This window comes from Mustela lutreola, chromosome 1, assembly GCF_030435805.1.
Source record: "Mustela lutreola isolate mMusLut2 chromosome 1, mMusLut2.pri, whole genome shotgun sequence".
In the NCBI taxonomy this organism is placed as follows: Eukaryota; Metazoa; Chordata; class Mammalia; order Carnivora; family Mustelidae; genus Mustela; species Mustela lutreola.
The window spans coordinates 175,681,635-175,700,938 of NC_081290.1; the positions used below are offsets into that span (position 1 = coordinate 175,681,635).

General features: G+C 43.5%; 1 protein-coding gene across 5 annotated transcripts in view; it reads left to right on the forward strand.

Annotated features, from left to right (window-relative positions):
- Window positions 1–19,304, forward strand: part of CEP126 (centrosomal protein 126) — a 96,930-nt gene that overhangs the window by 45,532 nt on the left and 32,094 nt on the right. For 4 of the 5 annotated variants that reach the window (XR_009354881.1, XM_059179113.1, XM_059179125.1 and 1 more), the window contains exons 5-6: window positions 7,555–7,753; window positions 11,071–13,333. Coding sequence is in view for 4 of the 5 variants with exons in the window: in XM_059179113.1 (XP_059035096.1) it covers window positions 7,555–7,753; window positions 11,071–13,333 (2,462 nt within the window). In the remaining variant the exon portion in view is untranslated. The remainder of the gene's footprint in view (window positions 1–7,554; window positions 7,754–11,070; window positions 13,334–19,304) is intronic. The other variant, XM_059179140.1, reaches the window with a different exon arrangement.

A 19,304-nucleotide genomic window follows, 5' to 3' on the forward strand; every position in this document is an offset into this window, starting at 1 on the left:
GAGCCCCCCAGGATCCCCAATCAGGGACTGATAAAATCCTCTTTGTCATTGTAGAAAGATATTGGTGTGAATGTTGGAAAATGAAAGGATGGAAAGAAACTGAAGGGGACAAGAGAAGATAATGGGATAATCCAAAGGATAGATCATTACTGCTTAAACTGGATTAGTACTATTTTATATAGCAGGAAAATGATAGGTCTGTAAAGGAATAAAAATATTATGAGTGGGTAGAAGGAAAGGATGAGAGAAGGAATGATACACCTTTTCACAGCACAGAGAAGTGGTGTAAGAAAGAGGATTTAAGAATGTTGACCAGATAGAAGGATACAATGTGGAACATGGAGTGATTAATGGCAGGGAAATCAGAAGGTATCCAGCCATGAATTTAAAAGGACTTAGGTTAAAAGGATAGTAGTAGTGAAGTTGGAAAGAAGGATAGAAGGAAAATACATTTCATAGAAATAGATTATGGAGGGGCACCTGGGTGGCTCAGTGGGTTAAGCCTCTGCCTTCGGCTCAGGTCATGATCTCAGGGTCCTGGGATCGAGCCCCACATCAGGCTCTCTGTTCAGCAGGGAGCCTGCTTCCTCCTCTCTCTGCCTGCCTCTCTGCCTACTTGTGATCTTCGTCTGTCAAATAAATAAATAAAATCTTAAAAAAAAAAAAAAAAGAAATAGATTATGGAAGTTAAATGATGAGTTTGGTGTATGATAGGATAAAGAAAATGAAAAAAAAGCAAAAATGATCCAAAGAAGCTGAAATTTTAAGTCTTGATGATTGAGAGAATTTGTTGACTTTAAGAATAAAAAGAAATGAAATGGTACAAGTTGGCAAGATATTGCTAAATTTCCTTGCAGGTGCCTGAATTGAGGGGATACATATCCAAGTACAAATGTATAAAAACAATTGGACCTAAAATGAAGTGAGAGACCCAGACTATGTAAATACAGTTGAAAGTCGTGAATTGTTTGTGCTGTTGCTTCATTTTTATACATAGTTATGTCCCCCCAGCCTGACTGTGATATTCTAGGGAACAGTGGCTAAATGGTACACAAGCAGGAACTCCCTGCGGCAGACCACAGAGCAGTCAGTCCTTGCTGTGCCCCTCTCCCCACACGGGACAGCTCAACTACGAGCAACAAGATCATGGGCGTGGGTGTGTAGCCACCTTCACTAGAAACCCCATGTTCCAAACAGGAACCAGTATTCCTGGTGATGGCTCCATGTGGATAATGTCTAGGTCCACAGGAGAGACATGTCCAATCGTAAGAATTCCCACACTTGGGGAGAAGCAAAGCTGTAGCTTCACATCAGCTCTCTGTGGTTGATGCAGTCCTCTGGGTTACACAGAGTGTAGGTGGATAAGCAAAGAGGAGGGTCCCATAACCTTCACAAATTTCAGCATAATAATTAGAAGTGATTGTTCAGATCGAGTGCACCTTGTAAAAACTCACCAAAATGCATAGTAGTTTTGTTAAGTTAGATGAAAGTTCAGAACTTTACTGGATTTCAATACATTAGCGCTTTTTAAAAATTTTTTATTTGTTTATTTGTGAGAGAGAGAATAAGCAGTGGGATGGGCAGAGGGAGAGAGAAGCAGACTCCCACCTGAGCCGAAAGACCAATGCAGGGTTCGATCCCAGGACTCCAGGATCGCAACATGAGCCGAAGACAGGTGCTTCACCAACTGAGCCACCCAGGCACCCCAGTACATTTGCTTTGACACCAAAACTTCACAGAATAAAACTGCAGTTCAGTCAGTATCTTCTTAACAGAATTACCTGGAGTAAGGAGATAAAATAATTATGTAACTTTTGACCTTTTGGAAGTTTTTTTTGTTTTTGTTTTTTTTTACAAGCATATTTAATAGATCATTTATACAGCAAGCATCCAGTTCGATGTTTGGCTGCTCTCTGGATTTCGGGAGCAAAGCACCAAGTCTTCATGAGATGGTGCCCATGTGGATGAGCTTCCCTTAAGGGCGCGGGGACCAACAGATTGAGTTCCTAATCTTGATGATGCTTGAGATTTGTCCTGCTATGTTAGGTCAAGCAAATCACATTAATTTTCTTTGGAACTTAGTCCCCCAGCACGTAGTATGATTGCACAATATTCACCAGGTGTTTAACGAGGTGCTCTGTTTGGGAAAAAACACCACTTATTCAAGACACTACTGATGTGCAACACCAGATTATACTGTGTAGCTGTCAAGTCCCTTCAGGTTTTTTTTTTTTTTTTCAATTGTGGGCCATTTTCTGATTCTCATTTTTGGGGTTCTAAAATCTTAGCAAGCATCACCAATACTAAATACCAAGAGTCCAATTAAACTTTTTTTTAAGTTGCAGCGATTATCTGTTATGATAAAATAAAAGTAACAGGGATGGAGCTCTGAGCGCCCAAAAGGAATCCACGCCCGTCGCCAGTCCGCTTTGTCTCTTGGTGGACCTGCAGCATCCCCCCCCCCCCACCCCGCCCTCAGTAACCAAGATGAATAAGTTAGAATGTGGCCGTTTTGTCACGCTTATGAGACTACAGTTCTCAATTTGGGGTTAAAGGTTTTGGCTGCTATAAAAATGTCGTTTTAAAATACATTTTGAATTGTAAGAACAAACGAAATTTTTTGTATTTTTTTTTATTTAATTGGAATAATTTTCAGGTTTCTACATATAGGGTAGTTATAAATTTAAAGCATTAGGCATTTATTGGTGAATAATGTATATATCCCCATTCAAAGAAATACTATAAAAAAGACATTCCAGGGACGCCTGGGTGGCTCAGTTGGTTAAGCAGCTGCCTTCGGCTCAGGTCATGATCCCAGCGTCCTGGGATCCAGTCCCGCATCGGGCTCCTTGCTCGGCAGGGAGCCTGCTTCTCCCTCTGCCTCTGCCTGCCATTCTGTCTGCCTGTGCTTGCTCTCTTGCCCTCTCTCTCTCTGATAAATAAATAAAATCTTAAAAAAAAAAAAAAAAGACATTCCAGGGATGCCTGGGTGGCTTAGTTCATTAAGCAGCTGCCTTCTGCTCAGGTCATGATCCCAGGGATCAACCTGTGGGATCGAGTCCCACATCCAGCTCCTGACTTAGCAGGAAGCCTGCTTCTCCCTCCCACTCTGCCTGCTGCTTTCCCTGCCGGTACTCTACCTCTCTGTTAAATGAATAAATAAAATCTTTTTAAAAAAAGAAAGAAAGAAAGAAATTCCAGCATACAAAGGACGTGCAAAGAAAGGAGCTCAAGAAAGAACCTGAGCAGGAACAACCAGAAAAGTAGGAAAATAACCAGGAAAGCATGGGGACATGCAAACCAAGGGGATTAAAGCCAGAAAGACAGCACCAGTGCAGAAGTGTCTGTTTTTAGTTAATCTCTGGCAAAAGCAGTACCTCAGGGCAGGGGAAGAAGCCGGGCAGCAGTGGCTGAGGAAGCTGGGGGTGAAGGCCGCTTAGGTCTAGAGTACTCCGTGGGAAAGGCAAGATGACAGACATTGAGAGGGGGAGTTCAGAGTATTAAAAATTCCAAATCACTTCATATAAAAGCATTGTGCATTGTTGTGTACGGGTTTTCCTTGCTCACAGGCTTCTTTTTCTGCATATCAGTTGTCAGCCTTCGTGTTGTCAGATATTTCTTTTCTTTTCTTTTTTTTAAGATTTTATTTATTTATTTGACAGACAGAGATCACAAGTAGGCAGAGAGAGAGGAGGAAGCAGATTCCCCACTGAGCAGGGAGCCCGTTGCGGGGCTCGATCCCAGAACCCTGAGATCATAACCTGAGCCATAGGCAGAGGCTCAACCCACTGAGCCACCCAGGTGCCCCCAGATATTTTCAATTAAAAAAAAAAAGCTCTATAATGCTAGGAATGAAGGTATAGACATTTTTCGCTCGACACTGTACATTTCCTTAAAGTCTTAGAAGAGATGAAGTGTCAGAACATCTCTGATTTCCCTGTAGCACCCAAACATACAGTTAGCATTATCGAAATCTATGCTGGGGCCACTGAGTAACATAACATCGTTTTGTTTCCCGAGAGATGACCTCCATTCTAAATTAGAGTACATAGTTTTCACTTATTATTATATGCACTATTTTGACTATGACAGTCTACACCTATCTGTATGTATACACACGCACATGAATGTTATCTATTTGGAAAACAATAAATGTGTAGAATTTACAGAGAGAACACTATGACTAACTTATTAAAACATTGAATTTCTCTCCACAGATAACTAAGAATGTTCAGTAACATGTACGAAAATGCTTGTAAATTATAAAATGCTATACAAATATGAAATATTAGGATATTAAGGATCAGGTGTTAGGTTAATAGAAATACATTTTTTATTTATTGAAAATACGATTAAGGTACAATATTGATAAGCTATTGTCACATTAAAAATCCACTATATGTGGAATATCAACCTAAAATGTGTTAAGGAACAAAGTAATGGCAGGAAACAGGGAGCATCCAAAGCAGTTGATGCTATCAGTACTCATAAACAACTGTTCCAATATGGAAAATACTAGTGGCAGATAAACATAATTTAAGATATCAGTAATACGATCATCTAAAGGCAAAAAATTGTATGAAAAACTAGAAGGCATTTAATGCTAAAGCCTCAAGAGCAATCAGAGAATAGATCCATACAAAGACGGAACCTGCCTCAGGAAATAATGAGATGTAAGAATGTTAATAAAGAAATAACGTTAAAATCGCAAGTCATCAGCTTCCATCACAACCAAATCCTTATCACGTTTGTGTAATGTACTTCACCCTTCTGACAGATGCAAGGGAGAAGAAGCTGTATTTTCCCCCATATTAGGTTTTTATACTTTGAAATGATGCTGTCAAATATCTATCTCCAATACCCATGTATGTGCGGCGACACAGCTGATCTGAGCCACAGGCAACCCTGAGACATCTGGCCAGAGCTGAGCAGTGATCTATTTGACCTCTGTTTTTCCTTTGTACCAGTAATTTAAACCAGATTTTCTAGCCCACATTCACTACCTATAGGACTACCAGACTTCTAAAAGGTGAAAATACTCTTGAGAGGAGTCAGAAAAAGGGAGCGTGGGTAAGCTGCACACACGGTTCAGCACATGTGAGAGGACACTGACATGTGAACGGACACTGGTTGATCAGAAGAACACATGCATGGACCCTCAGGACAAAAATATACTAGAAATCAAAAGCCTAGAGGCAGCCTATAAAGCGTCAACGACAAAAAGAACATCTTAATCAGGCTTTCTCTCTACCTGCCTGTTCAAATGCTTTCCGACCTGTGCAGATCCATTCCTGCCTGTCCGGCCGCCTCCGCACCTTATCCCTACTTAACTGACCAGCTCTCCCCTCCACGGGCCCTGTTGCTATCTCACCATTCCCAGATTCTTCCTAGCTGTCCGACTGTCTCTGCCCCTCACCAGCCCCAAACCTTGCCTGTCTGTCCATCTGTCCCCTCTGCTCTCCCAAAGACCTCTTTGCCGGCCTCGGTGCTGTCCTACCCAGTCAAATATGTTCCTCGCCCTCCAGCGCCAGGGACCCCCAGCCTCCCCAGCAGTTTCCCACATCTACCAGGCCCGGTTCCTTCCGGCCCACCTGACCGTCTACCCTGCCCACCCCGAAGCTCCACAATCACCCCTCATCCTGACTCACAGAGCAAGTTATTTTGCCCAACTTTCAGACCCAAACATTTCCCTCCACAGTGTTCTCCTCCAGCCGCTCTAATGCCTGCCCTGATTCGTCGTTCCCTTCCAGCTCGACTGGTTGTTTCCCCAACCCCTTGGGAAGCTCTCCCCGTTCTGAAGCCTTCCTATTTATCCGCTCATCCCCCTCCTCAACCAGTCCCCACCCCTTCCGATCTCGGCCCGTTGCCTGAACATCCCGCCACCTTGGATCCCCTTTGGTCCGTCCAGCGGTCTGTTCCGCGAACCCCCCCAGTGTCAGATCTGCCACAGGCCTTTGTAGACCATCTTCTCGCCTCGGTTCAAGGCCACCCACCTCCCTGCCGCTCCCCAGGCTCTTCCTTGTCTTCATCACCGTCTCCTTCCGCACCTTCTGCGTCCCCTGTGCGGTCCTCTTCCTCCATCCTCTCCTCTTCCTCTCCGGCCTCTCCTGCCTCTCCCGCCTCACCTCCTCCGTCTGGCCGCCTGTTTTCTTCTCCTCTGCGTCCAGCTCCCTCTCTGGCCCACCCCGTGGCTTCCTCCTTCCCCCCCCACGCTCTACTTTCCCTCTCTTCCCACTTCCCCATCTTTTGTTCCCGGCCATCCCCTCAACCTTCCTCACTGGGGGAAGAAAGTAGAGAAGAGAAGAGAAGCAAGTGGCGTAGAGAAGAAAGAAATAGAGAAGAAAAAGTTGGGAAACGTCAACTTTAAAGGTAAATAAATCGGGTTAATGAGATAGTTTGTAGATCTAGCAATATTTTGTTTGGGAAAGGTGACTGAAGGGACGGACTCTGTGAGAATAGGAAAACCTGAAAGGGCGAGAGAGAAACATACTCTCAGCGTTCAGGAACTTGTGTTAAATACCTTCGTGCTCTCCATGACCTCCCTGTGGTCACATAAAAAGATAGGCTGGAATCCAGTAACCATTGACCTTGACTATTCCAGTTTGTCCAAATAAAGATATATATGTGTATTGGAGATAGGTATATGTTACATGTGGCTCTGTATCCTCCAAGCATTTTATCCTCACTAAAACAGGAGTCCCTGAAGTGAGCTGGGGCTGAGTGCTCCTGGGAATCCCGCTGCCGGTGCAGTACGGCAGGAGCCGGCTATCGAGCACCCTTCCTTCCCACCCCCCAAAACTGTGCTGCTCTGCTCTTTGCCTCTCACTCTGTACCTGTGCTGAAGTAGAACTTGCTAGACCTTTCCAGAAGACGCAGAGTTCTAATAGAAGGTGGCGTCGCCCACTGATGTCCAGTGGGTGGCCCTTCAAGCACACTACAGGCAGAGCCTGCGCTCAAGATACACCTTGTGTGGCCTGAAAACCAGCTTGTCTCTGTGACACAGCTGAAAACAAGTGTGATTATCCTCCTCCCGCAAGGAAGGTCCAGGCTTCTGAACCTAGTAAAGTAGGATGGAAATTCCTGTCTGCCCCAGACAGACAGTTTTCATATTTTCTATCTGCTTGACTCTTCAACCAACTTTATTTAGGTTACGGGAATACCTACCAGCGATAACGTCAGCTCAGAACTAAGGGTAGCGCAGCACATTTTTATCCAGATAGGAATGCTCTTGCAGAACGAAGGAATGACTCTCCGTATCTACAGGAGTTCCTTCTACATCTGGCCCAAACAGTAAGAGAAACAGGACTTCGTAATCGAAGCCATGAATAATTGGGTATTCTTACATGAAGGTGGTGTGCTTTATTGGCACTATAACCCCACAACCATTTTTATTCTACTAGTGACTGCCTTAAATTCCCTTTCCAATATCCTTAGATGTGATTATCTGAACACAGACCCCCCCACACCCATACAACATAAATGTGTCATTTGTATAGATAGGGAGAGGTTAACTTTATTTAAATATACTAAATATTTTTTATGTATGGTTCACAGAGCTATAGATAATGCCTTGCCTTCAGCATTGTCAAAAAATGATCACAAGCATCAGAAACATCTCTTATCCAAAATCAATTGTGGTAAAGAATTGAAGGAAAACAACAGGGCAAACTTGACTACTAACAAAGATGCGTTCCAGCTTAAACTGGAAGAAACTCAGAAACTCCTAGAAGATCAGCATCTAAGCAGTTTGCAAGTATGAAACTATAAATATGTTAATATTATTTTAGTATCTAGTAATAAATCTGTCCCATCTCTGCAGTGATTTACACTAAAGAAAAGTATGCCATTAACCAAGGATAGGATGTGGATGAATCAGCACAAATTCATCATAGATACTACAGAAATAATTTAGATTTTCCTACCTTTTCGATCCTTTCTCACTCTGCTTTCTCTATTCTTTTTCCATCTCTTATACTTGGAAATATATGCTCTATGAATGTTATTTTCTGAAGAAACATTAAAGCTATTTAAAACTACAATGTAATATAAGTATCATTGTTAGAGACTGGATGATAAAAAGCATCCTGAAAATTGTAATACTTGTGGACATTAGGTTCTTAATGAAAATATATCACAATTAGATAGAAATGGCAGTTCTGTTCTATCTCTTTTCATACCTTCACTTGGGTTTTTTTTCCACAAAGTCTGGATTTCACCTGATTTTCCTGAAATGTTCATGTACTTTATTTTTCATGAGTAATTACACACATTTATGAGATTCTTAGTAGGCTGATATCAAGATTAAACTCATAACCTTGGACTGATTGATCCAGTAACTGAATAATAATGAAAAGGCTTTAAAAAAAAGGAAAGCAGGAGGCTGCTTCTGGCTACGATGAAATGCCTTCCTGTCATAAACAACAATAATTCTGAATAAAACATACGAAACAGCTGTTTTTAGACATTAAGCAGTAGACAATATAGGACAGGATCTTGAAAAAAGGAAAACCAATGAGATAAGCCCTATAATCTCATAGGCTTTCTACCTGGACATATCCTTTGGCCAAGCCTCAGAAAAAAATCCACACCCCCAGCAGAGGCACACGAACATTAAATTAAGCCACGCAGCACAGGGAGTGTGATCGGTCAGTGGTCTGGTGCAGGGACAGACACAGCCACACTTGCAGTGAGCAGAGCGTGCTGTGTGGGCTTGTCAAGTTCCTGTGTCGCACACCCGAAACTCAGAACATTGTGTGTCAGCTGATCTCAAGTCTAAAAAATTGAAAAATTTGAAAATTTATCTAGAGGGGAAAAGAAAGATCCATAGCACGTGAGTAAACAAAGATAAGGCAGACCACATTATGGTTGGGCTAGAATACAGTGAAGTATTTTTGAAGTTCTGAGATCCGAAAACTCCCGGCCTAAATTTCTATATCCAGCTGGCAATATCCTTCTGGAACGAAGGCAAAATGGGCATCTTCCAACAAACAGAGCCGACCAGCCTGCACTCCCCAGTACTCGCCCAGCATCCGCACTACAGGAAATGTCCCTGGAGGTTTTTCAGGCAGAAGGAAAATGGTATCAGATGAAAACTCAGATCTGTCGTGATAGCAGGTTAGTGGTGGTTAGTGGTGGTTAGTGGTGGGTAGGTATGGACTTCCGGCAGATGGTTCTGGATTGTTTGATAAGGTGGGTATGGGTGACTGATCTGTCAAAATCCATCAAACTATACATTTAAAATGGGTGCATTTGGTAGATAAGTCTACCTCAAGGGCATTGATTTTAAAACTGAAACAAGGCAAACTAAAAGTGTAAACCAGTACAGTTCACATATCAGTAACTTACAAGCAAACATTGAAGCTGATAATGTTTCATTTCTTAGTGATGAGACAAAATGTGGGGGGATAAGTATAGTGAAATCAGAAGTTTAGCAACTTCTTCTCAGGCGCTTTGGGGTATGAGGCCATCACAGACCTGTAACAACAAAAATCTTACAGCCATGAATATCACACATACATCTAGAAAGACCCTCAGACCCAGAGTTCTACATCTCATTAGATGTCATCTCAAAGGAAGCTCTCGAGGGTTTGCTTGTCACTGTCTATTAAAGCAGCTCAGCCTCAGAAACAGGTGTGCACGGAGTGTGCTCTATTTTGTTCCGATGAGGCTGAGTGCCCTTCACTTTCAAAAGACACCAAAGCACCGAGGATGTGATAAGTAGGTAGTAGATGCTGGTAATGTCAAACTCTCATTTCAAAACTTATTTCGTGTTAATATGTCAATAAGCATTAACTATAGAGACTAAAATGTTTTATTCTCGAATTGATTTACTGGGCTTCTTCATTTATTTAATGGGCTAGAAAAATAAGATATTTTTGTTCAATATCAGAATATTTAAATATTCTAAAATTTGTAAAAAAAAAAAAAAGGACAGTCATTTCCTTTCTTTTGAGTCCATTTAACTCTTTGACAAGATTTACAATCGGAAATCTTCTTGAATATATTTATTTATATGTGATACTAATCAATGCATTCTAGGTATATGTGAGAAGTTAGAAATATCTTTAAACACATACCATACTTTGAAGTGATGATGAAATTTTATTAAATATTGATAAGTTCCATGAAATTTCATTGAAATAGTGATGAGAATGTCTATTAAATTCATAGAAATTATTACTAAGTCTCAAAAAAGGACTCTTTAAAGTCAATAATCGTCAATTCTACATCCTAATTAGAATTGCCTGGAGTACTTAAAAATACAAATACATGGATCCCATCCAGGTAATAAATCATTAGGACCCAGTGTAGTTATTTCTACAAAGCTCTTCCCGTGATTGTAACCTGCAGTCAGAGTCTAGAACCCCACAGTGTAGGCCACGAGAGTCCCAGAAGATGTGTCCCTACCAGCGGGAACCTCACACTGGGGTCACAGAGTTTTCAGAAGCCTCATACAAGTCCAGTGAAGTTTTCAGGGAAAAAAAAATACCTAAATAGTAAATAACTTTTTCACATGGTGTTATAAAACCTTCAAGAAATTCAGTACTCCCAATGGACTAGCAATAGTAAAATTATTTTCTTTTTTTTTTTTTAAGATTTTATTTATTTATTTGGTAGACAGAGATCACAAGTAGGCAGAGAGGCAGGCAGAGAGAGAGGAGGAAGCAGGCTCCCCATTGAGCAGAGAGCCCGATGGGCTCGATCCCAGGACCCCGAGATCACAACCCGAGCCGAAGGCAGAGGCTTAAACCACTGAGCCACCCAGGCGCCCCGTAAAATTATTTTCTAAGCCATAAACATGGTTAGAATAAAGAGGTAGTTGCTTTAGGCACAGAAACTAGAGCAAACACAATTTATCCTAAGTCTTCATTGGCTCCCTCTTTTTCCCTCTGAGGACTACGCTAGGAATACAGATCATTTAGACACTTACGCTGTTGATAATCATAGTACTTTATTGTTTTATGCCAAGGGCAGTAGGACTCAGTACAGTGGTGTATCAACTCATTAATTTTGGTTGTTTAAAAAGTTCTAAGCTAGAGAACAATGTTTTTTTTTTTTTTCTTCTTTCAGATATTTTGTGATGAAGTTAATCAACTAACAAATTCTGAAACCCTCTCGAGTATAGACAGCCTTGTGGCTGGGGAACATGAAGAAATATACTTAACACTTGAGGAGCTCTGCATATCCAGCCAGAAGAGCTCCATTTCTCCCAAACCAGTCAATCTGCAGGCAGCTAATCTGAGCGGTGGTGGTGAAGAGGAACTGTCATTCTCTAAGACTCAGCGTATAAACAACTGGCTCGTAAACGTAAATGACCCAAAGACTGAGACTGTCCCATCTGTCTCAGATACTTTAAGCAAAGCGAATGTGCTGCCTTCTTGTGAATGTCTGAACGGCGAGGACCAAAGTGCGCCTGCGGAGAGGGTGACAGAGCGTGCTGACCATTCAGTAGCCTCGGTGTATAGCCACCCCGCATACCGAAGCGATGGAAAATGCACAAAGGTCTCCGAAACGAGCGCTGGGAGAGCGGCCGACTCCTGCTCCGGCACATTCAAAAGGGAGAGACCCTTTGTTACTGAGAGCCCAACGTTTAAATTCAGCAGAGTGGGGACCGCTGCGGACCGTCTCACACGGGAGCCGGCGACGTTTGCAGACCGCGGCGGCGCTTGTGCATTAGCAGCAGAGAGCGCGGCCGCTTCGTGTGTGCCGGTGGCTACCTGCACAGCTCTGCCCTGCGGCGGGCCGGCGGCTAGGCCCTCGCCGGAGAGCAGCCGGCGAAGACCGCTGGGCCCGGCGCAGTGTTCGGACAAGTTGGGAGGCTTGCCCGAGGTCAGAGAGGACACGTTACAGGACGTTCCCCGTGATAAGGCGGACCCGCCCTTGTTTTCAGCCGGAGTCCCGGTTGCCTGGGTCCCTCCCCGCTCAGCTTCGGACAGTGGGACACACGCAAGAGCCCAAACACCAGCCTGGGGGTGTTCGGTCGCCGCTAAGTGTGACTCTGTCGGGCCGCCCAGGACTGGGAAGCACAGCGCGCACGAGAGGGGCGGCGGGGTCTTCCTCAAGAGCATCTTGAAAAAAGAATCGAAGTGCGAGCGCGGCCGTTTTAAGGCGCTGGTGGTCAACCACAGCGGCAGGTGCGGCGGTCCGAGGGCGGCTCTCCGAGACAGCGCTGAATTAGCGCAAGAGAAAGCTACGGAAACCGCAAAGACGGTTAAAAAACTGAGGTGGTTTGACGAACCTGGAGACCCCGCGGGCCAGGCGCTGAAGAGCAGGACGGAGCCGTGTCCACAGCGGGGTCCGTCTTTCCGCCCTCAGCCACGCAGGGGAGCTGCGTGCCGGGGGGCAGCGCGGCCACAGGAGGACGGCATCTCCGAGATGGCCGCCGCCCCCGGAGCACCTGCCGCAGCCCCGGTGCCTTTCACCTGTTTCGTGCCTTCCGGCTGCGATGCGGCCAAACGAGCCTTGCCGACCTCAGGGAAGGGGGGACGGCTACCCCCGCGGCCCCGGGGGGGCTCTAAAGCTGAGACGGCGAGGCCGCGCGGTGCCGGGGCCCGCAGGAGAACGAGATCGGCCCCCGCGCAGGGCACGCTGTCATGCGCGCTTGGAAGGGACGCCGTGCCCCGGCCGCGCTCGGCGGGCAGAGCCCACGGCCCCTGGGCAGCTCAGGGTGCACCGCCTGTGCCTCCGCCTCCGCCCCGCAGCACGAGCTGCAGAAGCCCGTGGGCGTTTGGCGGCCCCGCAACGCCGCATGGAGACCCCCAGCCGGTGACTGCGCCAGGCTGCCTCCGCGCCAGCCCCGTGCTTCCCCCGGAGCGCGGCGGGCTCGGCGCGTGGGGTCCGGAAGGTGGCGGGCCGCTCGCACACATGCCTTCGGGGCCCGGGCCTACGATGCCTTCACCGCGTGGTTCGCGCCGCCGGACGCGCGCCGAAGCAACCGGCTCCGGCGGCTCCAGGGCCCGTCCTGCCCGCGGAGACGCCCGCCGCCCGCCGCCCCTCAGGGCCGTCCCGGAGGAGTCCGTTCCCCGACGGAAGGCGCCGAGTGACGCGCGCGGCCGCAGGGAAGCGGATGCTGGTAAGCGCGCGTGTCCGTACCGAACGCGCAGCAGCGGCGCGGTGCTCCCGGCGGACCCCACACGGAACGGGGACCCGGCCGCGCAGAAACAGGCCTCCGCACCGTCTGTCCTTGTCTCTGCCAGGGTCTTTCCTTTTCCGGGAAACACGGGGTCAGCTGCCTCGTTACACGCCAGTGAGCCGCGCGCCGGCCCTCCGGCTCCTGCCCCAAGCCCCGGCCGCGCTCCGCCCAGCCCTTGTGCGCGGGTCTGCCTGCGCGCAGGTGAGGAGCTCCCAGTCCACGCCGGTACCATTAGTCGCTGCCTGACTCCTGCCCAAGCCCTTGTCCTCTGGGGAGTGAACTAGATGCCCCTGAGTTTTCCTGCCAGGACGAATCACCTGCCTCTTGAAAAACAGATAGGACTTGGGGGAAAAACAGAAAAGCAATTCTTTTCCCAAAGCTATAAGTAAATAGGTGATGTGAAGAGGGAGTTAGTTTAAAATTTAATATTCAGAGTCTTCTTTAATTAGACAGGTTTTAAGGACGAGGGCTTTCCTTGTCATTCGTCGCTGTCTGCCCAGGTTCTGGCAGTTGGTAGTCACCCACACTTTTCTTAAATTGAGAGCACGGAAGTCATATTAGCAGATGGGAAGCTAAATGCAAAGACTAAAAATTTACAGTACTAGTCTGCAAAAAATTTTTTTTCATTTTTTTAAAATATTTTATTTATTTGACAAAGAAAGACACAGCGAGAGAGGGAACACAAGCGGGGGAGTGGGAGAGGGAGAAGCAGGCTTCCCACCGAGCAGGGAGCCCGATGCAGGACTCTACCCCAGGACCCTGGGATCATGACCTGAGCCTAAGGCAGACACTAAGTGACTAAGCCACCCAGGCACACACACCCCCTTTTTTTTTTCCCGTTTTTCATCACAAGTGCCCTCCTCCCCATCACCTGTTTCACCCATCCCCCACCCACCTCCCCTCTGAGGACCCTCAGTTGTATTCTTTATAGTTAAGAATCTGTTTCTTGGTAAAAACCAAGATTTTTTAAAAATTATTTTTCTCACTAAGGATTTCATCATCTTTTAATCTAGGATTTTACAATGTAACTTTAGTTTTCACACTACATCTCCCCCCCCCAAAAAAAAAGAAATAAAGAAAGAAACCATATAGATTGAGAAAAACCCTTGTGTACCTGTATGTATGTCTGTATATACCCCACGTCCCACCAGTTTGTTCTCTGGAGGAGAAGAGTCTGTTTTTTGGTTTGTCACCTTTTTTTGTTTGCTATGATTCTTAAATTCTACATACGAGTGAGATCATATGGTATTTGTCTTCCTCTGACTGACTTATTTTGTTTAGCATTAAACTCTCCAGATCCACCCCATGGTTGCAAATGGCAAGATTTCATTCTTTATATGGCAGAGTAATATTCGTGTGTGTGTGTGTGTGTGTGACATCCTCTTTATCCCTTCATCTATCAGTAGACACTTGGACTGCTTCCATAATTTATTGGATCACATGGTAACCCTGTTTTTAATTTTTGAGGCATCTCCACACCGTCTTACACCGGGGCTGCAGCAGTTTGCACTCCACCCAGCGGTGCACCTGGGCGCCTTTTTCTCCACATCCTCGCTGGCACTTGTCCCTTGTGTTTAGTTTAGTCATTCCGTCAGGCATGAGGTGGGATCTCCTTGTGGTTTTGATTGGCATCTCCCTGATGATGAATGACGATGATCGTCTTTTCATGTGTCTATTGCCATCTGGATGTCTTCTCTGGAGAAATGTCTCTTCATGTCTCCTGCCCTTTTTTTTTAATATTTTATTTATTTATTTGACAGATAGAGCTCACAAGTAGGCAGAGAGGCAGCAGAGAGAGGGAGGAGGAAGCAGGCCCCCTGCTGAGCTGAGAGCCCCATGTGGGGCTCGATCCCAGGACCCTGGGATCATGACCTGAGCAGAAGGCAGAGGCTTTAACCCACTGAGCCACCCAGGCGCCCCCTCCTGCCCATTTTTAATTGGGTTATTTGTTTTTTGGGTGTTGAGTTGTATCAATTCTTTATATACTTCGGATACTAACCCTTTCTTGGATATGTCATTTGCTCGTATCTTCTATGAGACAATAACTGTTGTTGTTGTCTTTTAGTTTTATTGATTGTTTTCCTTTGCTCCATAGAACCTTTCTATTTTACTGTTGTCGCAATAGTTTATTTTTGCTCTTGTTTCCCCCACCTCAGGAGACATATCTAGAAAAATGTTGCTGCAGCCAGTATCAGAGAAAGTAGTGCCTGTGCTCTCTTCTAGGATTTTTGTGGTTTCAGGTTTCTTATTTAGGTCCTTAGTCCATATCAAGTTTATTTTTGTGTGCAGTGTGAGAAGCTGGTCCAGTTTCATTGTTTTGCATGTGGCTGTCCAGTGTTCCCAGCACCATTTGTTGATGAGACTTTTTTTCTATTGCATATTCTTGTCTATTTTGTTCAATATTCATTGACCGTATAGTTGTGGGTTTACTTCTGGGTTTTCTGTTCTGTTCCAGTGAGCTGGTTTTGTGCCCAAACCTCACTGTTTTGATTACTGTGGCTTCCTAGTATATCTTGAAATCTGGGACTGTGATACCTTGAGCTTTACTTTTCTTTTTCAAGATTGCTTTGGCTATTGGGGGTCTTTTGTGGTTCCCTGCACATTTTGGGATTGTTCTAGCTCTGTGAAAAATGCTGTTCTTATTTTGATAGCAATTGCATTAAATCTGTAGATTGCTTTAGGGAGTATGGACATTGTAGTAACATTTGTTCTTCCAGCCCATGAATACAGAATACCTTTCCATTCATTTCTGTCATCTTCAGTTTCTTCTATCAGTGTTTTATAGTTTTCAGAGTACAGGGCTTTCACCTCCTTTATTAAGTTTATTCCTAGATATTTTATTCTCTTCCGTGAAGTTGTGTGTTTTCTTCATCTCTGTTTGTGCTACTTCATTATCAGTATGTAGAAATGTAACGGATTTTATATCCTGCAACCTTGGTGAATTCATTTATCAATTCTAGCAGTTTCTGGGGGGGGTCTTTAGAGTTTTCTCTATGTAGTATTATGTCACTTGCAAATACTGGAAATTTTACTCCTTTCTTACTGATTTGGATGCCTTTTATTTCTTTTTGTTGTCTAATTGCTGCAGCAAGGACTTCCAGTACTGTGTTGAATGAAAGTGGTGAAAGCAGACACCCTTGTCTTATTTCTGACCCTAGGGGAAAACCTCTGTTTTTCCCCACTGACTATGATGTTAGCTGTGGGTTTTTCATATCAGGCCTTTATTATGTTGAGGTTCAGTCCCTCTAAACCTACTTTGTTGAGGGTTTTTATCTTGAATGGATCTTGTACTTTGTCTGTTGTACTTTTTCTGCATCTATTGAAACAGTTATATGGGTCTTACCCTTTATTAATGTGGTATATCACAGTGATTGATTTGTAAATATTGAACCACCTTGCAGCCTAGGAATAAATCCCACTGCATCTCAGTGAATGATTTTTTTAATGTATTATTGGATTCAGTTTGCTTACGTTTTGGAAAGAAAAAAGATAACTGTCTTGGCAATGTTTATTTTAAAAAGACAGAGAGAGAGAAAATCCATGCAAAACTAAACCCCCAAAAAAGAGTTAGCCATAGCTTTTAAAAATTTAATATAATTTTAGGCAATAATGAAAGATCTTTGGAAGTACTGCTATAGTCTACATTATTTCTTATATTGTCTGTGTATTTCGGTAGTTATTTAACAAACTGCAGTGATACAGAGCTCTGGAAACTGGGGTCACATCCAATAAAGGAGCACAGGCCTGAGAGATGTTTTAGCTGTGTACAAATATTTGAAGGTTTACTGTATGAAAGAAAGAGAAAACAGAAGTACATGAAGGGTAAAACTCACAAGCATGTTTTCAGCCCAGTGTACAGGAGGGTTTGCGCTAAGACCACCAACCATGTGAGAGGCTGGGCCTCCCCATGGCTGAGTTGTTTGAGCAGCAGCTGAATGTCTGTGGGTGAGGAAGATGCATCTCCAGGGAAAGGGGGACTTGTCGACTTCCAGGGTCTCTTCCAAAGCTATCATTCTCGGAACATCTCCAGAATTTGTCCTGATGTTTATAATTAAGAATACATTTTAAATATGTAATAATTAATGATTAATAGCTTTATTTTGAGTTTCGGTAGAAAAACTATTATGTATAGAATTTTTACATGAGAAATTTAGCCAAAGATGCCAGTGTAAACTATATATTTATATTTTGCAAATATACCAAAGTTCTCAGCTACTATATTAATTATTAGATAGTATTTAACTGCATGTATATGAATGGAACAATACACAGTTTTAAGTATATACTGTATGTGTTCCCAGAATCAGTAATTTACAATCCACAGAGCTGAAATCTACACACAAAGAGCAATAAAGCTCAAAAACAAATAATTATGCTACAAATCAAGAAAGTACAAAAGTGTTGGCAGCTCTTGACTCCAAAAGATTTACAAACAGGCTGAAGGAAGGGAAAAATTCTTGACACAGCAGTCATGTGGCCAAGAAAATGTTCACTTAAAGTATTTTTAAAGCTCTTCAGAAATGGAAAGATAGGGACTTTCCAAGATCTTCTTATGCATAGAAAACAGTGTAGAGACTCTTTTGATGCCCAAACGATCTCGCTAGAAACTGTAATATTTAGCATACGTAGCCTAGCATAGTTAGCATCTACCTTACCCACGTGGGTAAATAATGCAGAGCTTCTTAAGCTGTAGGTTGTGGCTCATTTAGTGGATTATGAAATCAACTTCATGAGTGATGATCAGAATTCTTTAAATAAAATACAATTTTAGCATCAGAATGTTCTAGGATAGAAACTAACAGAGGGCATCATATATTGTAAAGGTGTGTGTGTTCCACAGAACTGGCATCCTTCCTGGATCACGGTGCAAAATGGATTTCTTTCTGTGAGACACAGTCAGATTCGAAGGAAAGTTACTGGCAGAGAGGGAAAGAGCTAGAATTTCAGAGTTCAAGATTAGCCATTTGGAGGTAAATTCCAGCTTTGCCCTTTATCGACTCTGTGACTTCAGGAAAGTTAATCTTCCTTCCTCATGCCTAATTTCTTTACCTGTACAAATAGTGATGATAATAGTGCCTACAACTTTTAAAACAATGGCTGGGCAGTTACAGATGTTGAACTGACCTTAGCTGAAATTACGCCATTATTTCTTACTCTCAAAGGTCAGGTATTCAGTTACTAGGCAACTTCCAAGAAAGTTGCAGCTGTGTTTTTATATGTATGTGCAGCGGTGGTTTTATATGGATTCTTACAGTGTATATAATGTATGTGTAAGTATACAGACACATACATATACATACAGATATGCATACTTCCGGTGTCTGCATTTAATTGTATATATGTGTACAATCAGACATAGAACGTACACCGCTATTAGTAAAACTTTTGAGCACACACATACATACCATTCACATGTACGGATACATAACCTCAGTCAGAAATATTTAAAGAATGAGATAAAAATGAAATATAAACTTTTAAAATAATTAAAATTTTATATTTTTTAAGTAATACATTTTAAAATAATTTTTAAAGTAATTTTATGTATTCTCTAAAATACTTTTTCTCTAATGTATTATTAATAATGCTCTGAATGTTTAGTTTCCAATGTGTTACCAATTATGATGACTTCATTTCATATACCATTATTAGCTAATATCTCAAACTACAACATGCATTTAGGTTAAGTTTATTTTTATAATTTAATAATTTTTCAATTTGTGACTCTAACTTTGTTAGAAATATACTGTCGTTGTCATAATGTGGCAAAGAGTTTATAAGGAGAATAAGAGAGAAGTCAGCTCTTTGTCTTATTCACTGTGTTGTGTTATTTTATCTTTGATCTCTGGTTTTGCAAGAATAAGTTTTTTTGCAGAAAAATACTTGTTTTTATTGTGAGATCATTGACATGACATTGTGTGTAAGTTTAAGGTGCACTATGGATTGATTTGATACGTTTATGTATAATGATATGATTACTGCCGTAGCTAGCTAACACCTCGGTCAGTCACATAATTGTCGTTTCCCCGTTGTGGTGAGGACATGTAAGGGCTGGTCTCTCAGCGACTCCGAAGTATGTGCTGCGGTGCTGTGGACTGTAAGCGCGGTGCATGGGTCGGAGCTCCGGAGCTCGTTCATCTTCTACTGCAAGTTTGTGCTTGGACCAGCGTCT